This window comes from Danio rerio, chromosome 18, assembly GCF_052040795.2.
Source record: "Danio rerio strain M-AB ecotype USA chromosome 18, GRCz13ab, whole genome shotgun sequence".
NCBI classification, from domain to species: domain Eukaryota; kingdom Metazoa; phylum Chordata; class Actinopteri; order Cypriniformes; family Danionidae; genus Danio; species Danio rerio.
The window spans coordinates 36,107,501-36,129,376 of record NC_141038.1 but is presented as its reverse complement, the minus strand read 5'-3'; the positions used below and the strand labels follow the sequence as shown (position 1 = coordinate 36,129,376).

The window sequence follows — 21,876 nt, the reverse complement described above, 5'->3', positions numbered from 1 at the left end:
ATTGTAAGTCTCCTCCACGATCAGGATTTGGGGCATGGTCCTGCTGTGCAGGAGTTTACTTCCTGGTGTGATAGATTTTCTCTCCAGTTGAATGCAAGTAAAACAAAAGATATGGTGATAGATTACAGGAAGGCTTCTCCAACCCCAAACATAACTAATATCAAAGGCTTGGACATTGAAATTGTTGACACACATAAATATCTAGGGGTTGTTATTGATAATATGTTGACATTTCAACCTAACACCCAGGCTGTATATAAAAAAGTCCAACAAAGACTGTTTTTTCTGAGGAAACTTAGATCATTTCAGGTTTCTACCTCTATGATGACGCTGTTTTATAAACAATTTATCGAATCTGTTTTATCTTTTTGCATTGTAGCTTGGTACGGCAATCTGAGTGTGTCAAGCAAGAACAGGTTGAGCAGCCTGGTGAAGGTGGCAGGCAAGATCATTGGTTTTAATCAGACTGGTCTAATGGTAATCTACCAAAATCATGTACTAAGGAGAGCTCAGGGTATCCTATGCACCCCGGATCACCCACTGTACTCTGTATTTCAGCTGTTGCCATCAGGACGTCGTTTTAGGGTTCCTATTTGCAGGACAAATAGAACCAGAAATTCTTTTATAATGGTGGCCATTAGGTCATTAAATGAGTCCAGGGGGGAGGGGGATGTTTCTATATATTGATGTATGGATGTTGTATAGTAGTATATTTTTATTTTTTTATTTATTTATTTATTTATTTATTTATTTTTTTATTTATTTATTTTTTTTTTAATGTGTACATGGAACTTCGCCTGTGTATGGTACCTTGTTGCAATTTAGTTTCCCTAACGGGATAATAAAGCTGAGTCTGAGTCTGAGTCCTTCATTGTTTAAGCTGTGCACATTGTGTTATCGTCTTGTTAAAAGGTAAACCTTTGGCCCAGTCTGAGGTTCTGAGCTCTCTGGGGAAGGGTTTAGTCCAGGATATCCCTTAACTTGACTGTGTTCATCTTTCTCTCAATTGCTACTGATTATCCTTTCTCTGCTGCAGGAAAACACCCCCACAGCATGATGTTGTCACCTCCGTCTTTCCATTTTGCCATAAAGCTTGACTGGTGGCAGGCTGTAGTAGTGGTTGACTTTTTAAAACTTTTTCTTTTTTCTACAACAACTTCTACCCTAAAGCTCAGTTTGGCTGGAGGCCAGCTCTAAAAAGGGTTCTGGTCGTCTCAAACATCTTCAATTTAGGGATTATTGAGACCACAGTGATCTTAGGAACCTTGAGTGCAGCAGAATCTTTTTGTAACCTTGGCCAGATCTTTGCCTTGCCACAATTCTGTCTGAGCACTTCAGGCGGTTTCTTAGACAACATGAGTCTTATTTGCTCTGATGTGCATTGTGAGCTGCAAGGTCTCATATAGAATGTTGTGTGGCTTTTCTAATCAAGTCTTATCAGTATAATCAAACACGGCTAGACTCAAATAAAGGTGTAGAACCATCCCAAGGATGATCTGAAGAAATGGACAGTACCCGAGTTAAATATATGAGTTTCACAGTAAAGGGTCTGAATACTTAGAACCACGTAATATTTCAGTTTTTCTTTTTAAATAAAAAAAAAACAATTCTGTGTTTTTCTGTCAATACGGGGTGCTGTGTGAACATTAATGAAGTTATAAAATGACCTTAAATGATTTCAGAAAATGGCTGCAATGTAACAAAGGGTAACAAAAAAAAACATTTAAGGGGTTTTTAGTACTTTCCGTACCCTGTACATATTGTGGCAGACCTACCAGTGTGGCATCAGCATCGCCATTAAAACAACTCTCTCACCTTAATCAAAACTCCTCACGTGCTGAACAGGGACAGTTGCTGCTCATTGAGAGAGGAGTATTTAATAGACACCATCATGGGAGACGGCAAGCACGATGACAGCTGGAAACAACATGAGTCCTCCTCTCACACTAAGCAACTTGACCGGCATTTCCCTCAGCAAGGACACCGGACCCTTGGACACTGAACTCACTGCCCTGCACATCCCAATACACTTTTCCCTTTCTCCACTCAAAAATAAACAGCCCTACGGGAACTTAAAATGAGTATCTGTGTCCGTGTGATCACTCACCTGTACCAATATATAGGGCTTGGACAACGACACGGAAATAGGTGGTTTTAGACCACAATAACTCATCAGTATGGTGCAGGGCCCCAGCAATCTAGCATAAATTTAACTTGTGTATGGTAGATACAAGTTGTGCACAGTGGCCAGAAGGATTTTAAGCCATTCTTCTAGCAGAATGGTGGCCAGGTGACTAAGTGAGGCTGGTGGAGGCAAGCGGTTTCTCCTTCAAAACACCCCAAAGTGACTCAGTAATATTTAGATCTGATGAATGTGCAGGACATGGGAGATGTTCAACTTCACTTTCATGTACATCAAACCACACTGTCTCCAGTCGTGCTGTGTGTATTGGTGCATTATCTTCCTGATACACTGCACTGATTTCAGGATACAACGTTTGAACTACTGGGAACACATGGTCCACCAGAATGGTTTGGTAGTACTTGGCAGTTATGCGCCCATCTAGCACAAGTATTGGGCCTAGGGAATGCCAAGCAGCCCAACCCTAGCAAAAATTAGTAAATCAATTATAACAGACTTTCTGCAGGTTATTAGTAGACTAATGATATAATAATTGCAAAATCCACATGTATTATTATTCCGGTTAGTAGTACTACGTCAGTAAATTAAAAAATATATATATTAACAATTTAAAAAAGAACAATAAAATAAAATTATATATATTTATATATATATAGTTTTATTTTATAAATATTTACTGTCTGCGCCGAGCACGCAGTATCCTTAAGGACTCCTCTCACTCTGCTCACAGACTGTTTTGTCTCCTGCCTTCCAGCAGGCGCTTCAGGCTCCCCCGGACATAAACCAGCAGACTGAGGAACAGCTTTCTCCCCAGAGCTGTCTCCTTTTTGAATTCTGCCCCCCACTGACTGTTTTGCCCCCCAAATACACCCCCACTCTCCTCTAACTTATACTCCTCATAATCACTGCACTATTTACCATTTGCACACTTAAAAATAGCAAATATTCATTATATTACATTGCAATTGATTAATTTATTTAAACTGTACATACCCACTGCACATGGACATTTGTAAGTATTTTTGCACTGTTCTGATTATTACTAGCAATCTGTGCATATATTCATTTATTTAAAATATTTGTTCATAGCTAATCCAACCTATACATAATAGTATATTCATAGTACACCCATATGTAAATAACAACATAGTTTTATATAACTGCACTTTATAACTTATACCTGTATCCTGCACTTGCTGCTATTGCACAGCTGGTTAGACCTAAACTGCATTTCATTGCCTTGTACTGGTACATGTGTAATGACAATAAAGTTGAAAGTAATGTAAATAAAATCTAACCAGACATATAGACAGAATGGTCCCTTTATCATGTCAGGGTGGAAAAGTCCAAATGTGTCACTGCCCATAGAGGTTTAGTACCTCTCATCACTATAAATAACAGAAAATATTACCAGTTCCAACCTATTGCATTCATATCTGGTACAGCACAGTGTCTATTGGGTGTATGGAGCCGCTTTTTGCGCTCATACATGTAGTTATGAACATCATTTCTTTTGCCAAGGCCAATGAAACTGCCTGTACTCTGCAAGGACAGCCTGTGTACCCTCAGTTATGGAAAGATGGAGACATCATAATTGGAGGTGTTTTCTCCTTCCATAGCAGCTGGGAGATCAGACAACTTACATATTCTGTTACACCACCACCGCTGAAGTGCATCAGGTATATCAAACAAATTGGTTAATTTTTAATATTAGTTAATATTAGATATAATAATAATAATTTTTAATATTAGATCAGCACAATATATAATGTGAGCTTTAATATCTTAATGTGTGTAGTCACATCGCAGAATATGCAATAATGAGTTGGGATTGTAGTTGACTAGAAACCACAGGTCAAAGCTGCAAGAGTTTCTGCACAATTTAACCTTGAAAGTGAGAAAGTTTATTATCTGCATGTGTTTTAAGGCCTGTGACTGTGTGAGCATTTTAAGAGACTGTAAAGCATTTTAATAGTGCATAAAGAAGTTTAATAAAGTAATAACAATATAAAAAAATGTATATGATGAAGACAATGCAGTGTTATTTTACATTTGATTAATCTGTTTGAATAACCAAATACTGTTAGTAAGTTTTTCATATCGCAATATATAGATCGCAAAGAAAAGAAATACATTGCAATGTCATTTTTTCCATTATTGTGCAGCCCTAATATATATAAAGATTATTTATGTCATTTGTTTGGATGCTTATCTAGCTACATATGTATTTATTTAATTATTCATTCATTTATCCATTTATACAAGCCTAAATTATAGAGACTTCCAGTATGTGCAGTCCATGCTTTTTGCTGTGGAGGAAATCAATAACAGTTCCACTCTGATACCTGGGGTCTCATTAGGCTACAGGATATATGATACATGTGGTTCAATGGCAATGGCTGTCAGAGTGACTATGGCACTTGCTAATGCACATGAGAACACAACGTCCGATGGACCCTGCACAAAGCAGGCATATGTCCAAACCATTCTAGGAGACACAACCTCATCGGCATGCATGGCGATGGCAAAAACTATTGGACCATTCAACCTTCCCATGGTATAATTTCTTCTTACATAACATTAAAATGATAACATTTATAAACTATGGAGTTTCAGAAAATGTAACAACGTATGATAACTTAACAGTAAGTTAAATGTATTTATACTAGTAAAGCTTTTAATTCTCTCTTAGATCAGTCACTATGCCACCTGTGAATGTCTCAGTGACAAAGTCAAATACCCCTCATTTCTTCGAACTATTACGAGCGATTACTACCAGAGCAGAGCACTGGCAGAACTGGTTAGACACTTTGGCTGGACCTGGGTGGGAGCCATAAGAACAGATGATGATTATGGTAATAATGGGATGGCCACTTTCACCAAAGTGGCTGAACAGATGGGAATTTGTTTGGAATATTCTGTGCCATTTTTCAGAACATATGCTGAAGATAAAGTAATAAGGATAATAGAACAGATTAAAAGCTCAACTTCACGAGTGATTGTGGCATTTCTTGTGCACTGGGACTTGGAGGTTCTGTTGCATAAGTTTGTTGAATATAATATTACTGGATACCAGTGGGTAGGTACAGAGGGATGGATCTCTGATTCAGTCATTGCCACTATGGATACGCATCACATTTTACAAGGGGCTGTTGGTCTAGCAATACCCAAAACAGAAGTGACAGGTCTAAAGGAATATATTTTAAACATCAAACAACTAAAATCCTCTGGAAGTACCATATTTTCAGAGCTCTGGGAATCACTGTATCAGTGTAAATACCCCAACAAGGATGATTCAGTGTCTATGAATGCATGCACAGGCAATGAAGAACTGTCCCAGATGCAAAACAGTTTTACTGACATGTCACTTATGCCTATATTCAGCAATGTGTACAAAGGAGTTTATGCTGTTGCTCACACTCTTCATGAACTTTTGGGCTGCAAGGAAAAATGTGCCTCAAAGAAACAGCTTGATCCTATAACTGTGGGTATATCTAGACTAAAAACGATAAATAAAATACAGAATGTTTAAGGTTGACTGCTATTATTAAAAACTATTTTATCTCACGAACAGTTTCTGAAGCACCTGCGAAAGGTACGTTTCAAAACCAAAGATGGTGAGGATGTATACTTTGATGAGAATGGTGAGGCAGTTGCACGATATGAGGTAATAAATTGGCACCCGAGTAATGGAAAACACGATCAGTTTGTCACTGTTGGGCTTTATGATGCTTCTCTTCCTGTGAAAGATCGTTTGGCAGTGAATGTGGCTTCAATTGTGTGGTCAAATAATGCAACAAAGGTGAGGATAAAACAATGAAAAAATGTTGTGTGTGATGATGATGACTATTGGAAGTCTATGCAATAGACAATAACATGCTAATAATGTGCAAGTGGAATTTCTGTTGCAGGTCCCAGTATCTGTGTGCAGTGAGAGCTGCTCACCTGGCACTAGAAAAGCAGTTAAAAAGGGAAAGTTTATATGTTGTTACGACTGCATATCATGTGCAGATGGAGAGATCAGTAACACTACAGGTAAAATAATAAAATGGAAAATTTAATAAATAATTATTATTGTTAGGTCAGAACTAAAACTAATTATTGTACATTTTATCTATTACATCTAATTTAGATTCAGTAACATGTCTGCGGTGCCATCAAGAATTGTGGTCAAATCTGCAAAAGGATGTATGTGTTGAGAAGGAGACTGAATTTCTGTCTTTTGAAGAGATCATGGGAATCTTGCTTACAACGATTTCCATTGTTGGTGCATTTGTAACAATGATAATTGCAGTCATATTTTTCCGGTATAAAAACACACCAATAGTGAAAGCCAACAATTCAGAGTTGAGCTTTTTGCTTCTGTTTTCACTTATGTGTTGTTTTCTCTGTTCACTCACTTTCATTGGTCAACCTACTGAGTGGTCCTGTATGTTGCGACACACAGCGTTTGGGATCACTTTTGTCCTCTGTATCTCATGTGTTCTGGGGAAAACAATAGTGGTGTTAATGGCTTTCAAAGCTACACTTCCAGGAAGTAATGTCATGAAATGGTTTGGTCCTCCTCAACAGAGGCTCAGTGTTCTTGGATTCACACTCATACAAGTGCTTATTTGTGTGCTTTGGTTAACAATTTCTCCACCATTTCCCTTTAAAAATTTTAATTACTTTAAGGAAAAGATCATTTTAGAATGTCATGTAGGTTCATCAATAGGGTTCTGGGCTGTTCTGGGTTACATAGGATGTCTGGCTCTTTTGTGTTTTATTTTGGCTTTTCTGGCACGTAAATTGCCTGACAAGTTTAATGAAGCCAAATTCATTACATTCAGTATGCTCATATTCTGTGCTGTATGGATTGGTTTTATTCCAGCTTATGTAAGCTCGCCCGGGAAGTTTACTGTGGCCGTAGAGATATTTGCTATTTTAGCTTCAAGTTTTGGTTTACTATTCTGCATTTTTCTCCCAAAATGCTATGTAATTTTATTTAAACCAGACAAGAATTCCAAAAAGCACATCATGGGTAAATTAACGTCAAACTGAATGGCTGACATTCTCAGAGAAATGAATTGAATAAAATGATTATTATTATTATAAATTAACCTCAGGTAAAATACATTTGTTTGTGTAAGTGTTATTTTGCAGAGCCCAGTTTTACATAATATATATATACATAATATAATACATTTGGGGTGTTTAACAATAATATACAGTGACACCCTAGATGAAAACGATTTGTCCCTCTATGTGTTTTTGTGTGTGTGTGAGAGAGAGTTTTACCCTATTATAAAAACAATACATATGTAAATAAATAATAATGATTGTTATTATTACTACAAAAAAAGATCAAGGAAGATTTAGTAACATACTAGGAGCTGCAATGACATTAGTTAATAATCAAGAGCAGTCAGAACCAGGAGCAAACTGCTCTAAACCTCAAACCGTGCAAGCCATCATTGGACATTCTGGATCAACACCAACTATGAGCTTTGCAAAAATAGTTGGAAATTTTCATATACCTGTGGTAAGCTGTGTTTTTGCATTGTTAAATTTGATGTATACTTTCACTATTTCAAATACACTTAAAATTTTCTCTTTGATAGATCAGTCATTTTGCTACATGTGCTTGCTTGAGCAACAGAAAGGAATATCCCTCCTTTTTCAGAACTATTCCCAATGACTTCTATCAAAGCAGAGCACTGGCCCAGCTGGTCAGACATTTTGGCTGGACATGGGTGGGGGCATTAAGCAATAAAAATGATTATGGTATAGATGGGATAACCACTTTTATCAAATCTGCTACTGAGGAAGGGGTTTGCATTGAATACATTGAAGCCTTTGAAAGTACAAGTCAATACACTGAAATACTGAGAATTGTGAACATCATAAGAAGCTCTACATCTAAGGTAATAATGGCCTTCATGTCACACAGAGAGATCAAATTATTAGTAGATGAGCTCTACAAGCAGAATGTCACAGGACTGCAGTGGATTGGCAGTGATGCCTGGATCACAGATGACTCTCTAGCAGATATCTATGGTCACACTTTACTTACTGGCTCTATTGGATTTGCTGTCCGCAATGCTCAAATACCTGGACTGGGCTCTTTTCTACAGAAAGTTAATCCCTCTCAATTTCCTAACAGCATATTTGTTAAAGATTTTTGGGAGCATGTCTTTGACTGTTCATTCACTACTAGTAAATTAACAAAAAGGTGTAATGGATCTGAAAACTTAAGTGATGTGCAAAACTCTTTTACAGATTTGACTGACTTAAGGTTCTCAAACAATATATATAAAGCTGTTTATGCGGTAGCTCATGCAATTAATAATCTACTCTTATGTGAGGAAAATAAAAGCTCCAGTCCTAACGCCTGTCTGAAACTTGCAGAAATAAAGCCTTGGCAGGTAAGACCAGAAAATTTTGTTAGAATTGTATAAAATATACTGTGTTTATTTAGCTTGCACAACTGAACCTTTTATTTTATTTGCATATGAAAGCTTTTAAACTCCTTGCAAAGTGTAAATTTCACAACACCTGGGGGAGAAAGTGTCTTCTTTGATAGCAACGGGGATTCACCAGCAAGATATGAGCTGATCAATCTTCAAAGTGTTGACAGAGGCAAAATAGATGTGGAAACTATTGGCTACTATGATGCCTCTCTGCCTAAAGATCAACGGTTCTCCATGAATAATGTTAAGGTAGTCTGGAGAGAAGGGGGAGATCAGGTAAACTTCTTTTTTTGTTTTTTTTTTCTTTTCTTTTTTTGTACTCGCATGTGAGAAAATACCACAATAATACATATAATATTATTTGAATGTTTTGCAGGTGCCTGTATCTGTGTGCAGTACAAGCTGTCCCTCAGGCACCAGGAAAGCAATGCAGAAAGGAAGACCGGTCTGTTGTTATGACTGTATACTGTGCCCACCAGGAGAGATTAGTAACAAAACTGGTACAATATTTGAAAGCCTTGCATTTTGTCAATCCTCAATTATGATTTCAAATTAATAAGTATCTGACTTTCTTTTTTCTAGATTCAGTTGATTGCCTTAAATGCCCTGTTACACAGTGGTCAAATACAAGAGGAGATGCCTGTATCCCAAAAGAAATTGAATTTTTGTCATATGATGAAATAATGGGAATACTTTTGGGATTGTTTTCTTTAATTGGGGCATTTTTTACTATAGTAGTCACACTTATTTTCTATATTTACAGAAGCACACCTATAGTAAGAGCTAACAATTCAGAACTGAGTTTCCTACTGCTCTTCTCACTGACTCTGTGTTTCCTCTGTTCACTCACTTTCATTGGTCGTCCCACTGAGTGGTCGTGTATGTTGCGACACACAGCGTTTGGGATCACTTTTGTCCTCTGTATCTCATGTGTTCTGGGGAAAACATTAGTGGTGTTAATGGCCTTCAAAGCTACACTTCCAGGAAGTAATGTCATGAAATGGTTTGGGCCTCTTCAACAAAGACTCAGTGTTGTTAGCTTTACTTTTATACAGCTCCTTATATGTGCACTTTGGTTAATATTATCACCACCATTTCCATATATGAACATGAAGCATTACCAAGAAAAAGTTATTTTAGAATGCAATGTAGGTTCAGCTACTGGTTTCTGGGCTGTACTGGGTTATATTGGTCTCCTGGCTGTCCTTTGCTTTGTTTTGGCTTTTCTCGGAAGGAAACTACCTGACAATTTCAATGAGGCTAAATTCATCACATTCAGTATGCTCATATTTTGTGCTGTATGGATCACATTTATCCCAGCTTATATCAGCTCTCCTGGAAAGTTTATCGTAGCTGTGGAGATATTTGCTATTTTGGTGTCATCCTTTGGATTACTTTTCTGTATTTTCTTGCCAAAGTGCTATGTAATTTTACTGAGACCAGAAATTAACACTAAAAAGCATGTCATGGCGAAGATAAATAAATAGTCATTAATATAAACTGTACTTGCTAAAATAATACATTGCAATTTGTATATTATAAAAGGAAAATAACTGAGATATAAACATGTTTTGTGCTATAGATAAATTCATTGTCAGACATTACACTACAATAAATATACCTGTAAGAAAAGTTGTGTTTTTTAGCATAGAGCTAAAAAGCTGTTAATTATCATAGAGCAGATTTGAGATTTACCAGACATTTATGTTACATTTTCATAGTCACAAAACACTTCTAATACAATAACGCCAAAGAAGAAAAATAATTATAGACTCAATTATTATAAAACATTATAAAAAGAAAAAAAATATTTTTAACATAGCAAATTGCACCATTGTAACACTGATAGAAAAAGAAATTTAAGTCTTATAGAGCTTTAAAAAATATATATATATATATACATACACACAAACACACACCTAGTTCTTCAATTTTATGAATCTTGCTTATATATATTGCCATTTTTGATTCACCTATAATAATAAAAAAATTGCGTATAATGATACCCAACAATGCCCAATAAAACTCTCAACCATAAAGATTATATTAAACTTACTGAACAAAAAAGATAAAAATCAAATAATTGACAGTCTCATACCCTACATAAAACTATTTTTTTTTCCACAAACAGGACATAAACTGCATACATTTGGGTTAATCACAGAATAAACAGCAACTGTACCATGTAAAATTCACTTTTAGAGATCGCCCTTTTTTTCCAATGGAAGTTTATAAAAACTCTCCATACAGGTTGTATGTCCTGATCCAACCCTTATAGAGAGGAGGAACTATGACGTCACTTTGTAGGCTAATCGGCTGCTAGCATAAAACTGGTTCCCTCGTGAAAATCCCTTTCAAATTTCCCATAGGCTTTTCGAAGATTGCAAATAATAAGCTCTGTGTTCAAACACTGTTCATTACACTTACATGTTTTGTCCAGCCGGATAATCCTCACACGAAAATACAACTTTGAGCACTTTTGGATCTTAAATGCAAACGCAAGATTTGAAAAGCTAACATTAGGCTATAAATGGACTACACTGCCCTCAGGGCGCCCGCCTGTGACGTCAGCCCCACCCTGCTACAGACGACTTGTCAAGCTTATTTTTAGAAATAATATCCCTGACAAAGAGTCTCTGTTTATTATATTATAATCCACGCTATATATTATAAACAAATAAATACGCAAAAACACTTACACCTACGTGCCTTTTGGACCGTTTTTACGTGGTAAATACATCTGTTTTGCTTTGCGGTTGTTCTAAAAGTTTTAAAACTGCGTGTATAAATCTGCCTACATTGTATTATCATCAGACATATTTAAATAAGTGTATCGCGCGCGTGCACACAGCTTGCTTATCTTAACAGACGACAGAAATGAGGCGTGAGGAGGAACAAGTCTATCAAATGCCTGCAAGTTCCATCATGGACACAGAGCAACATATTTAATATTCCTTTTATGTCACGACGTACAGCGAAAAGCAGCCCAATACAGTCACATCTGCTATACGTTTTATGAAGGAGTGTAAATATTGCAGTTATGACAGAGTAAAATGTGTTCAGATGAAGAAAAAATCACTAGATCACGTTAAAATGACAGTCAACAACTTGATAGCAACCTTCTTTTTAAAGAAGCATGGCCGAATTAAAAATTGAAGAGGGTGCTGTAACTGATGTGTTTTATGTCATAGAACAAAACGTGAAAGTATGTTGAATTTGTGTTAGCCACGGACCTTATTTAAGCGATTTTACTGAACCCCATACAAAAAACCCATTGACTTTGGGACGAGGGAACCGGAAGTGCTAAAATGCTGACTCGCTCCCGGGTTTTTGCATACAAATTGATGTCATAGTTCCTCCACACTATTGGTCTCTTCAAACAGTGTCAACTGTTCATTTCAATTTTTTTTCTTGCATTTAAAACGTTTGTAAAAAATGTTTTACTAATAGCCATATTACTTGTAGAGTTAATTACTTTAGGAATGTGGTCTTTGTTGTTGGGAACTAATCAATAAATCATTATTTTTTTCTTAAAAATGCTACATATTCTTAAGACCCCTTTATATAAAGTAGTCTATTTAGTTTAATGTTCCTAAAGTCAAACAAATGTCTTAGCCCAGGTCAGCAGTTTGTCTCTAAACAAAGCTAGCAACATGTCATTAATTATCATGCACTATTTAATACTCATCACTGTCAACTGTATTCTTCGACAAATTCAATGGTTTCTATTCATTAACAAAACTCTTATTGGAAAAACTCCACTATGTTTGCAGTCACTTCTTATCATTCAGGAAACACGTCGAAATCTGTGCTCTAGTAATTTCATTAACCTTTGCATACCCAAAGTTCACACTTGATTTGGTCACCACTCTTTTCAGTTTTCTGCTGCTGATGCTTGGAATCATCTGCAGCAGACCTTAAAGCTCAAGCCTTTCATTTCACTATCATCTTGTAAAAAATTCAATTCAGTCAATAGTTCATTCATTCAGTCATTTTCTTGTCGGCTTAGTCCTTTTATTAATCCGGGGTTGCCACAGCAGAATGAACCGCCAACTTATCCAGCAAGTTTTTACGAAGCGGATGCCCTTCCAGGCGCAACCCATCTCTGGGAAACATTCACACACACACTCATACACTACAGACAATTTAGCCTACACAATTCACCTGTACCACATGTCTTTGGACTGTGGGGGAAACCGGAGCACCTGGAGGAAACTCACACAAAGGCAGGGAGAACATGCAAACTCCACACAGAAACGCCAACTAAGCCGAGGTTCAAACCAGCGACCTTCTTGCTGTGAGATGACAGCTCTACCTACCGCGCCACTACCTCGCCCGTCAATAGTTCATGATCACTGTAATTGTTTTTAGTTTTTTGTTGGTTTCATATGTTATTGTCTGCATTTGTGAAATTGTTATATTATATAAGTTATAGTTATTAATAAAATAAATAAAGTTATATATATTAATAAAACTTATGCAATCTGCATCCCCGAAATGAAAGTACAAAGACTGCCACCTGGTGGTGCAAAGAAAAAACTTTTTTTATATGAACTTTTTAGATTGCTTTAGTACAATTTGTGTATGATAATAGAAATGCAGAATATGTGACTTTTTAAAAAAATAAATAATACATTAATGCAGTCATAAACATGTGTTGGCAGTTAATATGCCAGTGATTATGCTTCACAAAAGTTGCATTATGCCTTTACCAATATCAAAATGCTTTTGTAAACATCCAGTTATTCTAAAGAAAATCCTTTCTACATGTAGAACTAAGTACATTGATATGCCTTGAAATACATGATGAATACTCTTGACACAAGAAAGTGTAAAGCCTGCAGCTCACAACAAATGTGGAAAGTTATTGCGTGTCATATTAAACAAACAATAGATATTTATCAAAATTAAAAGATCCCGGATCTGCCAAATCATCTTAGATCATTTAAGCAAGGTACGAAGAACGGACCACTGAGCTAGATCTTTTGTTTGTTGTTTTTTTTAATCCTTCTTATGAAAACGTATGCTTCATTAATTGTTAATTGATTTGAGAACCAAATAATAAAATATTTAAGTTTACTCTTGTGGTTGTTTCGCATTTCTGAGGCAGGATTGAAGTGTTCCCTCAATTTTTGTTTATTTAATTTATACACAATTCATTAATTTGGTCTTCTTTTCCTTAGATTGTAAATTTTCTTTTTCCTATCAAATTAAAAGTTTATCCTACCCAGTTAGGCGCATAAGTTTTTTACGAGAGCTTTTTTCAAGAGAGAGGGTGTTGCTTTTGAACACAAGCTTTATAGGGCGGGTTTGGATCCACCCTCCATGGAAAGTTGACCAATTAGAATCTAACTTCCTTGAATTATGAGTTTTAAGGTTCTTTGTTCAAGGCAGATGAATTTGCATAGGCAGAAATGTTCAAGTCTCTTAAAATGGTAATATGTTGCACTCGTATTAAAATAAAATGTCAGAACAATAAAATGAACAGTTAATGAGCTTGTTTAGCTTCAGTAGAGTTAAACATTTTATGCAGAGGTATTAAAACCAAAATATTAATACAGAAGTAAGGGAAACGTTGCAAAACACATAATTACACATAAAGAGAGAGTAAAGTTTACATTAAAACATTAGTCTTAAGCAAGGAGCTTAAAGAAGTCTTGTTCAGTTCTTTTGTGCTGTGGGTACATTCCTTTGGGTCATAAATTCCTTGGAATCGGATTACCACTGACCATCAAGTCTTCCTTGGGCAAAAGTTAGCTCATTTGTTGAATAAAAAGCAAAATAATTGTGTCTGGTTGGCCATGTTTGTTACAGCACAATAAAAATTGGTAATGCTTTCTTTTACAACCCGCAAAGTACCGAGTAAGTACAGTGAAATAACAGTGTACTTTTCTGTACATACTGTGTAAGTATAATGAACTTATGTGTAGGTATAAAGGAACAAACTGTAATGCTTGGGTAATAAGGGGGTAACAACCAGATGTTCATCATGAAAATTACCATGTAAGTACAGTGAAATAACGGTTTACTTTTCTGTACGAATAGTGTAAGTATAAATAACGTTTACGTAGATATAAGTGAACAAACTGTAATGCTTGGGTAGTAAGGGGGTAACAACCAGATATTCAACATGAAAAGTACCGCGTAAGTACAGTCAAATAACATTGTACTTTTCTTTAAATTGCAAAAGAACAAACCATAATGTTTGCGTAAAGGGGAGTAACAATAAGATATTCATCACGCAAAGAACCGCGTAAGTATATTACGTTTACGATGTACTTTTCTTCAAGTATTGTATACATATAAAGAATTATGCAAGGGTGGTGACAACCTATTGCTATCTGCAAATGTACTGTACATGCACCTGCATAAGTACATTAGTACTCTTATTCAGTGCTTGGGTTTTATATGGGGTGTTTAATGAATAAAAGGTTTACAACCTGTGAAATTATGAACACTTATTGTATACTCTATATATTGTATACTTATTGTAAAATCTGCAATTCAACATAAAATATATTTCCATACACTACTTACCTTATGTTTACTCGTCGATCTCACCACAGCCATCAATGTCTCCATAACTCACTATCAACAAATAACTTTGCATGATATAGCCCTACCGTCAGGGTTCAATGCAGATTAAAACAGGCTCACATCTTTACTGCTGTTTGCAGAGGGGGGCTAACTGTTGCATTTCAGTGAACATATAGCTGATGCATTATAGAAAAATGTAGTAATTTGGTCTTCAATCAATAAAAACTACTGCTGTAGTTTTTTTTCTGTTCTTAGTGTTTAAGTATACACTAGAGTGTTGAAGTTCAGCTTCTTCCCTCCTTGTTCCCTGTAGTTAAAGGGTAAATACAGTATTTGTTCCTTCCTTGTTCCCTGTACTTAAAGGGTAAATACCACATTTGAGGGTTGTAAATTAAAGTGAAGCACTGTTCCTCCCTTGTTACCCCCTTGTTCCCTGTACTTAAAGGGTAAATACCACTTTTGATGGTTGTAAATTAAAGTGAAGCATTGTTCCTCCCTTGTTACCCCCTTGTTCCCTGTACTAAAAGGGTAAATACCACATTTAAGGGTTGTAAATTAAAGTGAAGCATTGTTCCTCCCTTACCACCTTTGAGGGTTGTAAATTAAAGTTAAGCATTGTTCCTCTCTTGTTGCCCCCTTGTTCCCAGTACTTAAAGGGTAAATACCCCATTTGAGGGTTGTAAATTAAAGTGAAGCATTGTTCCTCCCTTGTTACCCCCTTGTTCCCTGTACTTAAAGGGTAAATACCACCTTTGAGGGTTGTAAATTAAAGTGAAGCATTGTTCTTCTCTGGTTCCTCCCTTGTTCCTTGTAGTTAAAGGGTAAATACAACATTTGTTCCCCCCTTGTTCGCGCCTTGAGATGTGAGCATCTCTTCCTTTGCTCGGTAAGGTGTGTGCGTAATATAGAATGGTTTTGTTTTCATCAGGCATTTCGGAAATGACACCCTCAGTTGCATTCGAGCAAACAGCCATAGGGTGTGTCTCTCTGATACTTAACCCTGTCTCTGCGTATAGGTGTGCTTCAAATGGGACAATATGTGAGCAACTCATCAGGTGACACATCCCAGGTAGCAAATGCTTTCCTCTTTTTATAGCCCGAATGCCGTTTTGTGATAGGACAGAGACAAAGACCCGTAAATTAATGATGCTAGGCAACTAATTATCTACTAATTATCACAGTAGGGGGCGGTGCTACATAATTCACCAGCAGTCCGGAGAAGCCTCTCTGTTGGTAAGCTGCTTTGGTGATGCTCGTCTTATGAATTATTAATTAACAGGCATTTGTGAAACTTTGAAACTCTGTTTATTTCACTTTAAGATATTAATATCACCTGCAACTAAACCTTTGGTCTGTGTTTGTCTCCGTTATGTTTATTTACTTTTTTGTGATGTTCTGTGTTAGCCGTAGCACATATGCTACATATTGCACGTGCTGAATTGGGTTTTGTTGTTTATGAGTCGTATTTATCCTGTTCTGTAGATCCTTTTCTAAAAAAAGTGTTCATTATTGGTTACATAAGCTTACTGTTTATTTTCACTAAAGTTTACTGTATTGAAATTATGTGATTCGGATAAAAGATGAAAAGAGGCAGTTTAATTTCATTTTCGTGTATGTTTTATTTACATTTATAACCACTATACATCGCAATGTATAAGTTTAGAGAAAATGTAGTGTACCTGCAGTCCGGAAAAGCCTCTCTATTGACATTAATATCACCAGAGCTGCAAACGAACTAAACCTTTGTTGCTGTGTTTGTCTCAGGACAATAAAAGAAGTTTGATTGACCACACCTACCTGACCTGCAGCATTCTTCAGCATCCCAGCGCCTACACACAGTCACATATATATATATATTAGTGCTGTCAATCGATTAAAAAAAATTAACTAATTAATCGCACCTTTTTTTTAAAAATTAATCGCATTTAAAATACTGAAACTTGTAATTTTGGCTATTCAAATGTAAAATGAATGTAAACGCAAGACAAAAACTATTTAAATTCAAAATATAATTGTTTATTAGAATTAAAATTAAAAATATAATTGTTTAATATAATTTTTGTTTAACTTGTAACACAGATTTCTTCATGTAAACAACATACCCACAATAAAACATTAAGATCCTGGCTTGACAGCCATAAAACAAAGGCATTTAAATTTCAAAACAATCAATGCCAATAAAGAAAACATTGATGTTGGATTCTAAGTGGACTGCAACAAAATGCCAAAAAACAGGAATTGCAGATATGGAAAATGAAAAATTATAATAATAAACTATAGAATACAAACTGTTGCACTCATTGTAAAGTTGTATTGCTATGAGTTGAGAACATTAGTTATAGAGTAGAAACAATTTAGCTTAATCCTCCCTTACATTCATCCAGTTGCTAAGACTAGGAGTATCCCGCAAGTGCACAGAGACTCCCAAATGCCAGCAAATGAAAGATAATTTCTCGCAAACCGGTCGTTAAATACATTGCACACCCATCTCCCCCGCATCCCTCCTAGCTCTTCAGGTAGCCTATGTCGCGCGCAACTCACCCCCAACGTCCTTCAGGTACGTCTCGCGCGCACACACCCCTATTCAGATACATCGTTCACTCCACCCCTGACACCCATCAATGGGCCTGACACAGACACACACACAGACACACACACAACGCGCTGCAGACGTTAAATTTTTTTTTAACATGTTAATTATTTTAAATTAATCGCATGCGTTAACACACTAATTTTGACAGCGCTAATATATATATATATATATATATATATATATATATATATATATATATATATATATATATATATATATATATATATATTAATAAACCCTTTTGGAGAACAAGGTAGAGGAAGACAACTCTTTCCTAATCCAGCAGTTGAGACCCACTAGCGCAGGTGGCGAAACCACTTAGTCAGATGATAACCTGTACGAGGTCTGTAATAGAGCCACAGTTAATCTTGCGTTCACACCGAAAACGGGGAGAGTGTCCAAGGTCACTCTGGCCGGCCTGGCAACGACGCTGTCTGCCTTCAGCTCCGGTAGCAAGAGCATCAAAATTTGCTACATTGATCTTGTATTTAAAGGGGCCATTGCAGCATATCAGTTACATTCCTGCTTAAAACATGCTTTCTAGCGTGAAAATGTTGTGCACTTCTTATCAAATTCATTTAACAATGGAAGATATCCAATGTGTCCATACGCCTGAAATATCCTGTAGCAGCAATACTGTTTTGTACTGTCACATGAGATTCCCGCTTTTTAATGCTCATCAGTAACTCACAAATAACTTATTTAATGCATGTTCCTGTAAGAAAACATTGAAATTAATTTACAATCCGGCAACCACAATAATCAAACCCTTGGGAACAACTGTGGGCAAAACCAAAATTCACAGGTCTTTGTTCTCTGAACTCCTTTCAAGTGGTGGACTTCTTCATTCTGATTGCTTGCCGCCGAACCGCGTCATAGCTCATTACCATAAAGTTTACTAGATTTCAACTCTCCTCGCCGCTTATCGCTGCTGGCTCTCATTGAAAACAAATGACTTCCAGCTACTTTGACGCTCTCACCGCTTTCGGTGTGAATGTACGGTAAGTTAAACATAGCTTGGCCTGCTGCCTAAGATGCGGAGGGAGCAGAGAGGGACTTTTACGACGTTAAAAGGTTACCACAGGCTCAACCCGCAGCTAGACAACCTCTGCCAGCTGTGCCCATGTAACCTTGCTGGGATCAAACCGGCGACCTTCTGCATGGGAGTCGGTTGCTCTAACAAGGAGGCTAAAGACCATGGCCTCTGGGGTCAGTCACAAGAGCACATTTAGAAATCAGAGGAGTGAGGTTTACCTGCACAGCATTTCACTAGCTGACCTCTGTTACACCCGCATGAATTAAAGAAATGGCTTGTTCCTTTTAAAACTAAACTATCCACAACAGGATGTTCTAGACCCCGAGCAGTAGGGTCGTCAATGGCCCCTTATCTCCTTCCTTATCGACTTTCTACTTCTGCTTCCTCTCTGATTGCTTAGATGATTGATAAGATGGAACCACACACAGCATCTACTTACCAAAAGGAGAGGTGGAGGGAGGCCAATTGTAATATCTCAGCACTTTATCACATCCTCCAACCCACCAGGGGGCGCACATATTGCCCTATACTCAACATTAGATGACAGTAGTGACTCTTGTTCCTCTAAACTCTCCTGTAATCAATGTAATCACCACCACCTGTTCTTTGCTCTATATAAGACTGCTTTGTATCCTGCTCTATGTTCAGTCCTGAACCCAACCTCTTGCTGCCTTGTCCAGTTTCCAGTTAAGTTGTTTTCAAGACTTTTTTGCTTGTTCGCAAGACTTTTTTGCTTGCTATTTTGCTGTTTGATTGTTATGAGACCCTCGTGTCTATTTTATTTTGTATGTATTTTCAGGAAGCTCGGCTTTCCTATTTTTGTTGTACTTTTTCAACCCTGGCTGTAGAGAGATATTATCTATCCTTTTTGTCAAATTCACCTCAGTAAAGGCTATATTATTTTTTTTAATTCATTAGTTGTGGACTAACTTTGTTCCTCCTCTGCTCTTAGGTGACCAGTTGTTGACTTCCCAGATAGCAGGCAGTAATCGGCCCGAGCTCGGCTGCCCTCCGGCGCCTCCGGCTCCGACTCGGCATTGGCGAGTGTTATCCGGGCCGAGTGCGGCCCGCAGCTCGCTCGCGCATATGCGGTTGTGATGCGGCTGTAAAGCACTGGCCCGATTCCGGTCAACCATATCCTAGCCGCTTCTGACAAGGGCTGATGGCAACCGATTAAGTTCTTATTTTATCTAGTAATCTGTTAGCTCCACGTTTAATGATAATTTGAGAAAATATTCATGGTACGATAGCAAAAAAAAAAAAAAAGAATATTTAGTGTGGATGGTCGCAATGTTTAGACGCAAACAAAACAATAATATTTATAAATAGATTATACATGTCATCTAGAGAAAAACTATGTAAAATTCGCTTATTTTTGAGATAGCACGCTCCTGTGCTGACTGTTTTTTTTTTTTTAAAGCAGAAGTTGGTTTCATAATAAACACATGCGTTACTAAACTCCTGATCCAAACTCCAATCCAGACGGTAGCGGTAATGCTCCAAAAAGCTGGTTGTCAACCACCATGGCACAAAGATCACAAGAAGAAAAAGATTTCACGTGGATTCCGGTCAGAAAGGTAAGCTTTTTACTGCTTGTGTTCTGTATAATTAGCGAATTTAGAGCTTAAAACATTCCCACGGTGTTTGGTTGTAACAGCGTTTAGTAATTTAAAACAGTTTGATACGAAATGTAACTTGCTTTAAGAAACACGACTGGAGCTAATGTATGCTAACGCTAACAGTTACAAACACGTCTGAAAGTTCCTTTTACACAATGTTAGATTGTAACGTGTGTAGTAACTGAAAGCTATTTTAATTATTTTAAAGAAACATGAAACGAATTTGTGTGTATGCTAACTTTGCGTTAAAGAAAGTTTCTGTAGACGAATCCATTAACTAACTTGGCAAAACGTGTTTTTTTCCTGATTTAACATTATAAAGTACCGTGGATGTTGAAAAAACAGGCGTATACTTATCCAACAGTATTAATTCTGTGAATATGTGTAAATAAAAACTAATAGTTTTGGATTAATAAAATATTATTGTTTATCTTGTTTATGCAGTTAGTCACGAAAATGATCGAAACTCGACTGTTTACTATTCTCTTTAAATTATCCAAGAGAAATATATTACTATGCACTTTAATTCATATGTGTTAGCCTATGTGAATCAATTATATCTTTTGTTCAAGCTGTAATGGTCAGTTAATGTAAAACTGAACGTCTTAAAGCAGATTTTGATGTTTTTTTTTATGTTATTGACAGTGATAAATTCTGATTTAAATGAATGGGTAACAATATTTGTTGGTTAAGTCTTATTGTTCTTGTTTAACAAAGGTTATTGAGATCATTTTGCAGCACATCACGACCAAAGAAGTCAATGGCACACTCTTTTGAACGTGAATAGGCATGTTATAGTTGTGTGCTAAAAGTCCATTATAAGCTGTAAACTGCTGATATATTTTCAACATAGATTGAGCTTTTCAGACATTACATTACTAATTGCTTCACAAACAGCTGAAATGGTTTATTGTTATTGGCTATCATCAAACATTTTTCACAATGGTAGGTTAATCTTCATGGGTACAGAATAATGCATGTGCTTGACCATCTTACAAATCTAGGTCTCAGATTCATAAGGCTGTCACTCTGCATGAATCTCCGAATAAATCTTGTGCAACCTTCTGTGTACTGATTATTTACACTATAGGTATTATATGCATTAATTAACTTTGAAAGTATTTCAGGATTTGAACTTTTCTTTACGGGAGGTTAACAACAATGTGATGTTTTATTATAGATGCATATGAGGAAGCTCGACTCAAACATCCACAAGCAACTGTGATTTCTGACTGGTAGACAGATGAGGATGATGATCGCCTGTCATACATCTAAAGACAGAACAGGTTTGTTTGCAATTATTTTAAACACATACTGTCAACATTATGTCATTGATCTATTACAACCTGTGAGTTTTGCCCTGGCACTATACTAAAGTGATGTTTTGTTTTGTAAATGTATCTGATTAAGGGACAGTATAGACACATCTATACCGTGATGAAGAAAAATTACTTGGAACAAAGAGGCTGGATAAAAGGCAGGTATGAAGATTTCAGAAA

At 36.6% G+C, this 21,876-nt stretch overlaps 2 protein-coding genes, 1 long non-coding RNA gene and 1 pseudogene across 4 annotated transcripts in view; all 4 read left to right on the top strand.

The window, feature by feature from the left end:
• The first annotated feature begins 3,567 nt into the window (after window positions 1-3,567).
• LOC793043 (extracellular calcium-sensing receptor) lies at window positions 3,568-7,502 on the top strand. Its single transcript, XM_087293687.1, has 6 exons — window positions 3,568-3,822; window positions 4,409-4,700; window positions 4,836-5,627; window positions 5,718-5,945; window positions 6,055-6,178; window positions 6,276-7,502. Exons 1-6 carry the CDS (start codon window positions 3,608-3,610, stop codon window positions 7,181-7,183), a joined length of 2,559 nt encoding a protein of 852 aa, XP_087149813.1. The 5' UTR covers window positions 3,568-3,607; the 3' UTR covers window positions 7,184-7,502.
• An 18-nt stretch (window positions 7,503-7,520) lies between these two features.
• On the top strand, window positions 7,521-9,184 carry LOC100537475 (extracellular calcium-sensing receptor). The gene is made up of 4 exons (XM_087292722.1): window positions 7,521-7,664; window positions 7,744-8,547; window positions 8,641-8,868; window positions 8,969-9,184. Exons 1-4 carry the CDS (start codon window positions 7,521-7,523, stop codon window positions 9,146-9,148), a joined length of 1,356 nt encoding a protein of 451 aa, XP_087148848.1. The 3' UTR covers window positions 9,149-9,184.
• Window positions 9,185-9,260: 76 nt separating this feature from the next.
• On the top strand, window positions 9,261-10,370 carry LOC147832883 (extracellular calcium-sensing receptor pseudogene; annotated as a pseudogene). The gene has a single exon (XR_015515504.1). The product of XR_015515504.1 is annotated as an extracellular calcium-sensing receptor pseudogene (transcript).
• An 11,182-nt stretch (window positions 10,371-21,552) lies between these two features.
• The window catches only part of LOC141378710 (uncharacterized), a 1,671-nt gene continuing 1,347 nt past the window's right edge, over window positions 21,553-21,876 (top strand). The window contains exons 1-2 of the long non-coding RNA XR_015515105.1: window positions 21,553-21,663; window positions 21,788-21,858. This is a non-coding gene — a long non-coding RNA (uncharacterized LOC141378710). The remainder of the gene's footprint in view (window positions 21,664-21,787; window positions 21,859-21,876) is intronic.

What these genes read in the sequence shown, in the direction of transcription:
- LOC793043 (XM_087293687.1), top strand. Translation starts at nt 3,608, where the DNA reads ATGGAGCCGCTTTTTGCGCTCATACATGTAGTTATGAACATCATTTCT. An exon ending in CCACCGCTGAAGTGCATCAG is followed by an intron (nt 3,823 to 4,408) that starts GTATATCAAACA and finishes CATTTATACAAG; the next exon opens with CCTAAATTATAGAGACTTCC. An exon ending in GGTCAAATAATGCAACAAAG is followed by an intron (nt 5,946 to 6,054) that starts GTGAGGATAAAA and finishes TTTCTGTTGCAG; the next exon opens with GTCCCAGTATCTGTGTGCAG.
- LOC100537475 (XM_087292722.1), top strand. Translation starts at nt 7,521, where the DNA reads ATGACATTAGTTAATAATCAAGAGCAGTCAGAACCAGGAGCAAACTGC. An exon ending in GAAATTTTCATATACCTGTG is followed by an intron (nt 7,665 to 7,743) that starts GTAAGCTGTGTT and finishes TCTCTTTGATAG; the next exon opens with ATCAGTCATTTTGCTACATG. An exon ending in CAGAAATAAAGCCTTGGCAG is followed by an intron (nt 8,548 to 8,640) that starts GTAAGACCAGAA and finishes TGCATATGAAAG; the next exon opens with CTTTTAAACTCCTTGCAAAG.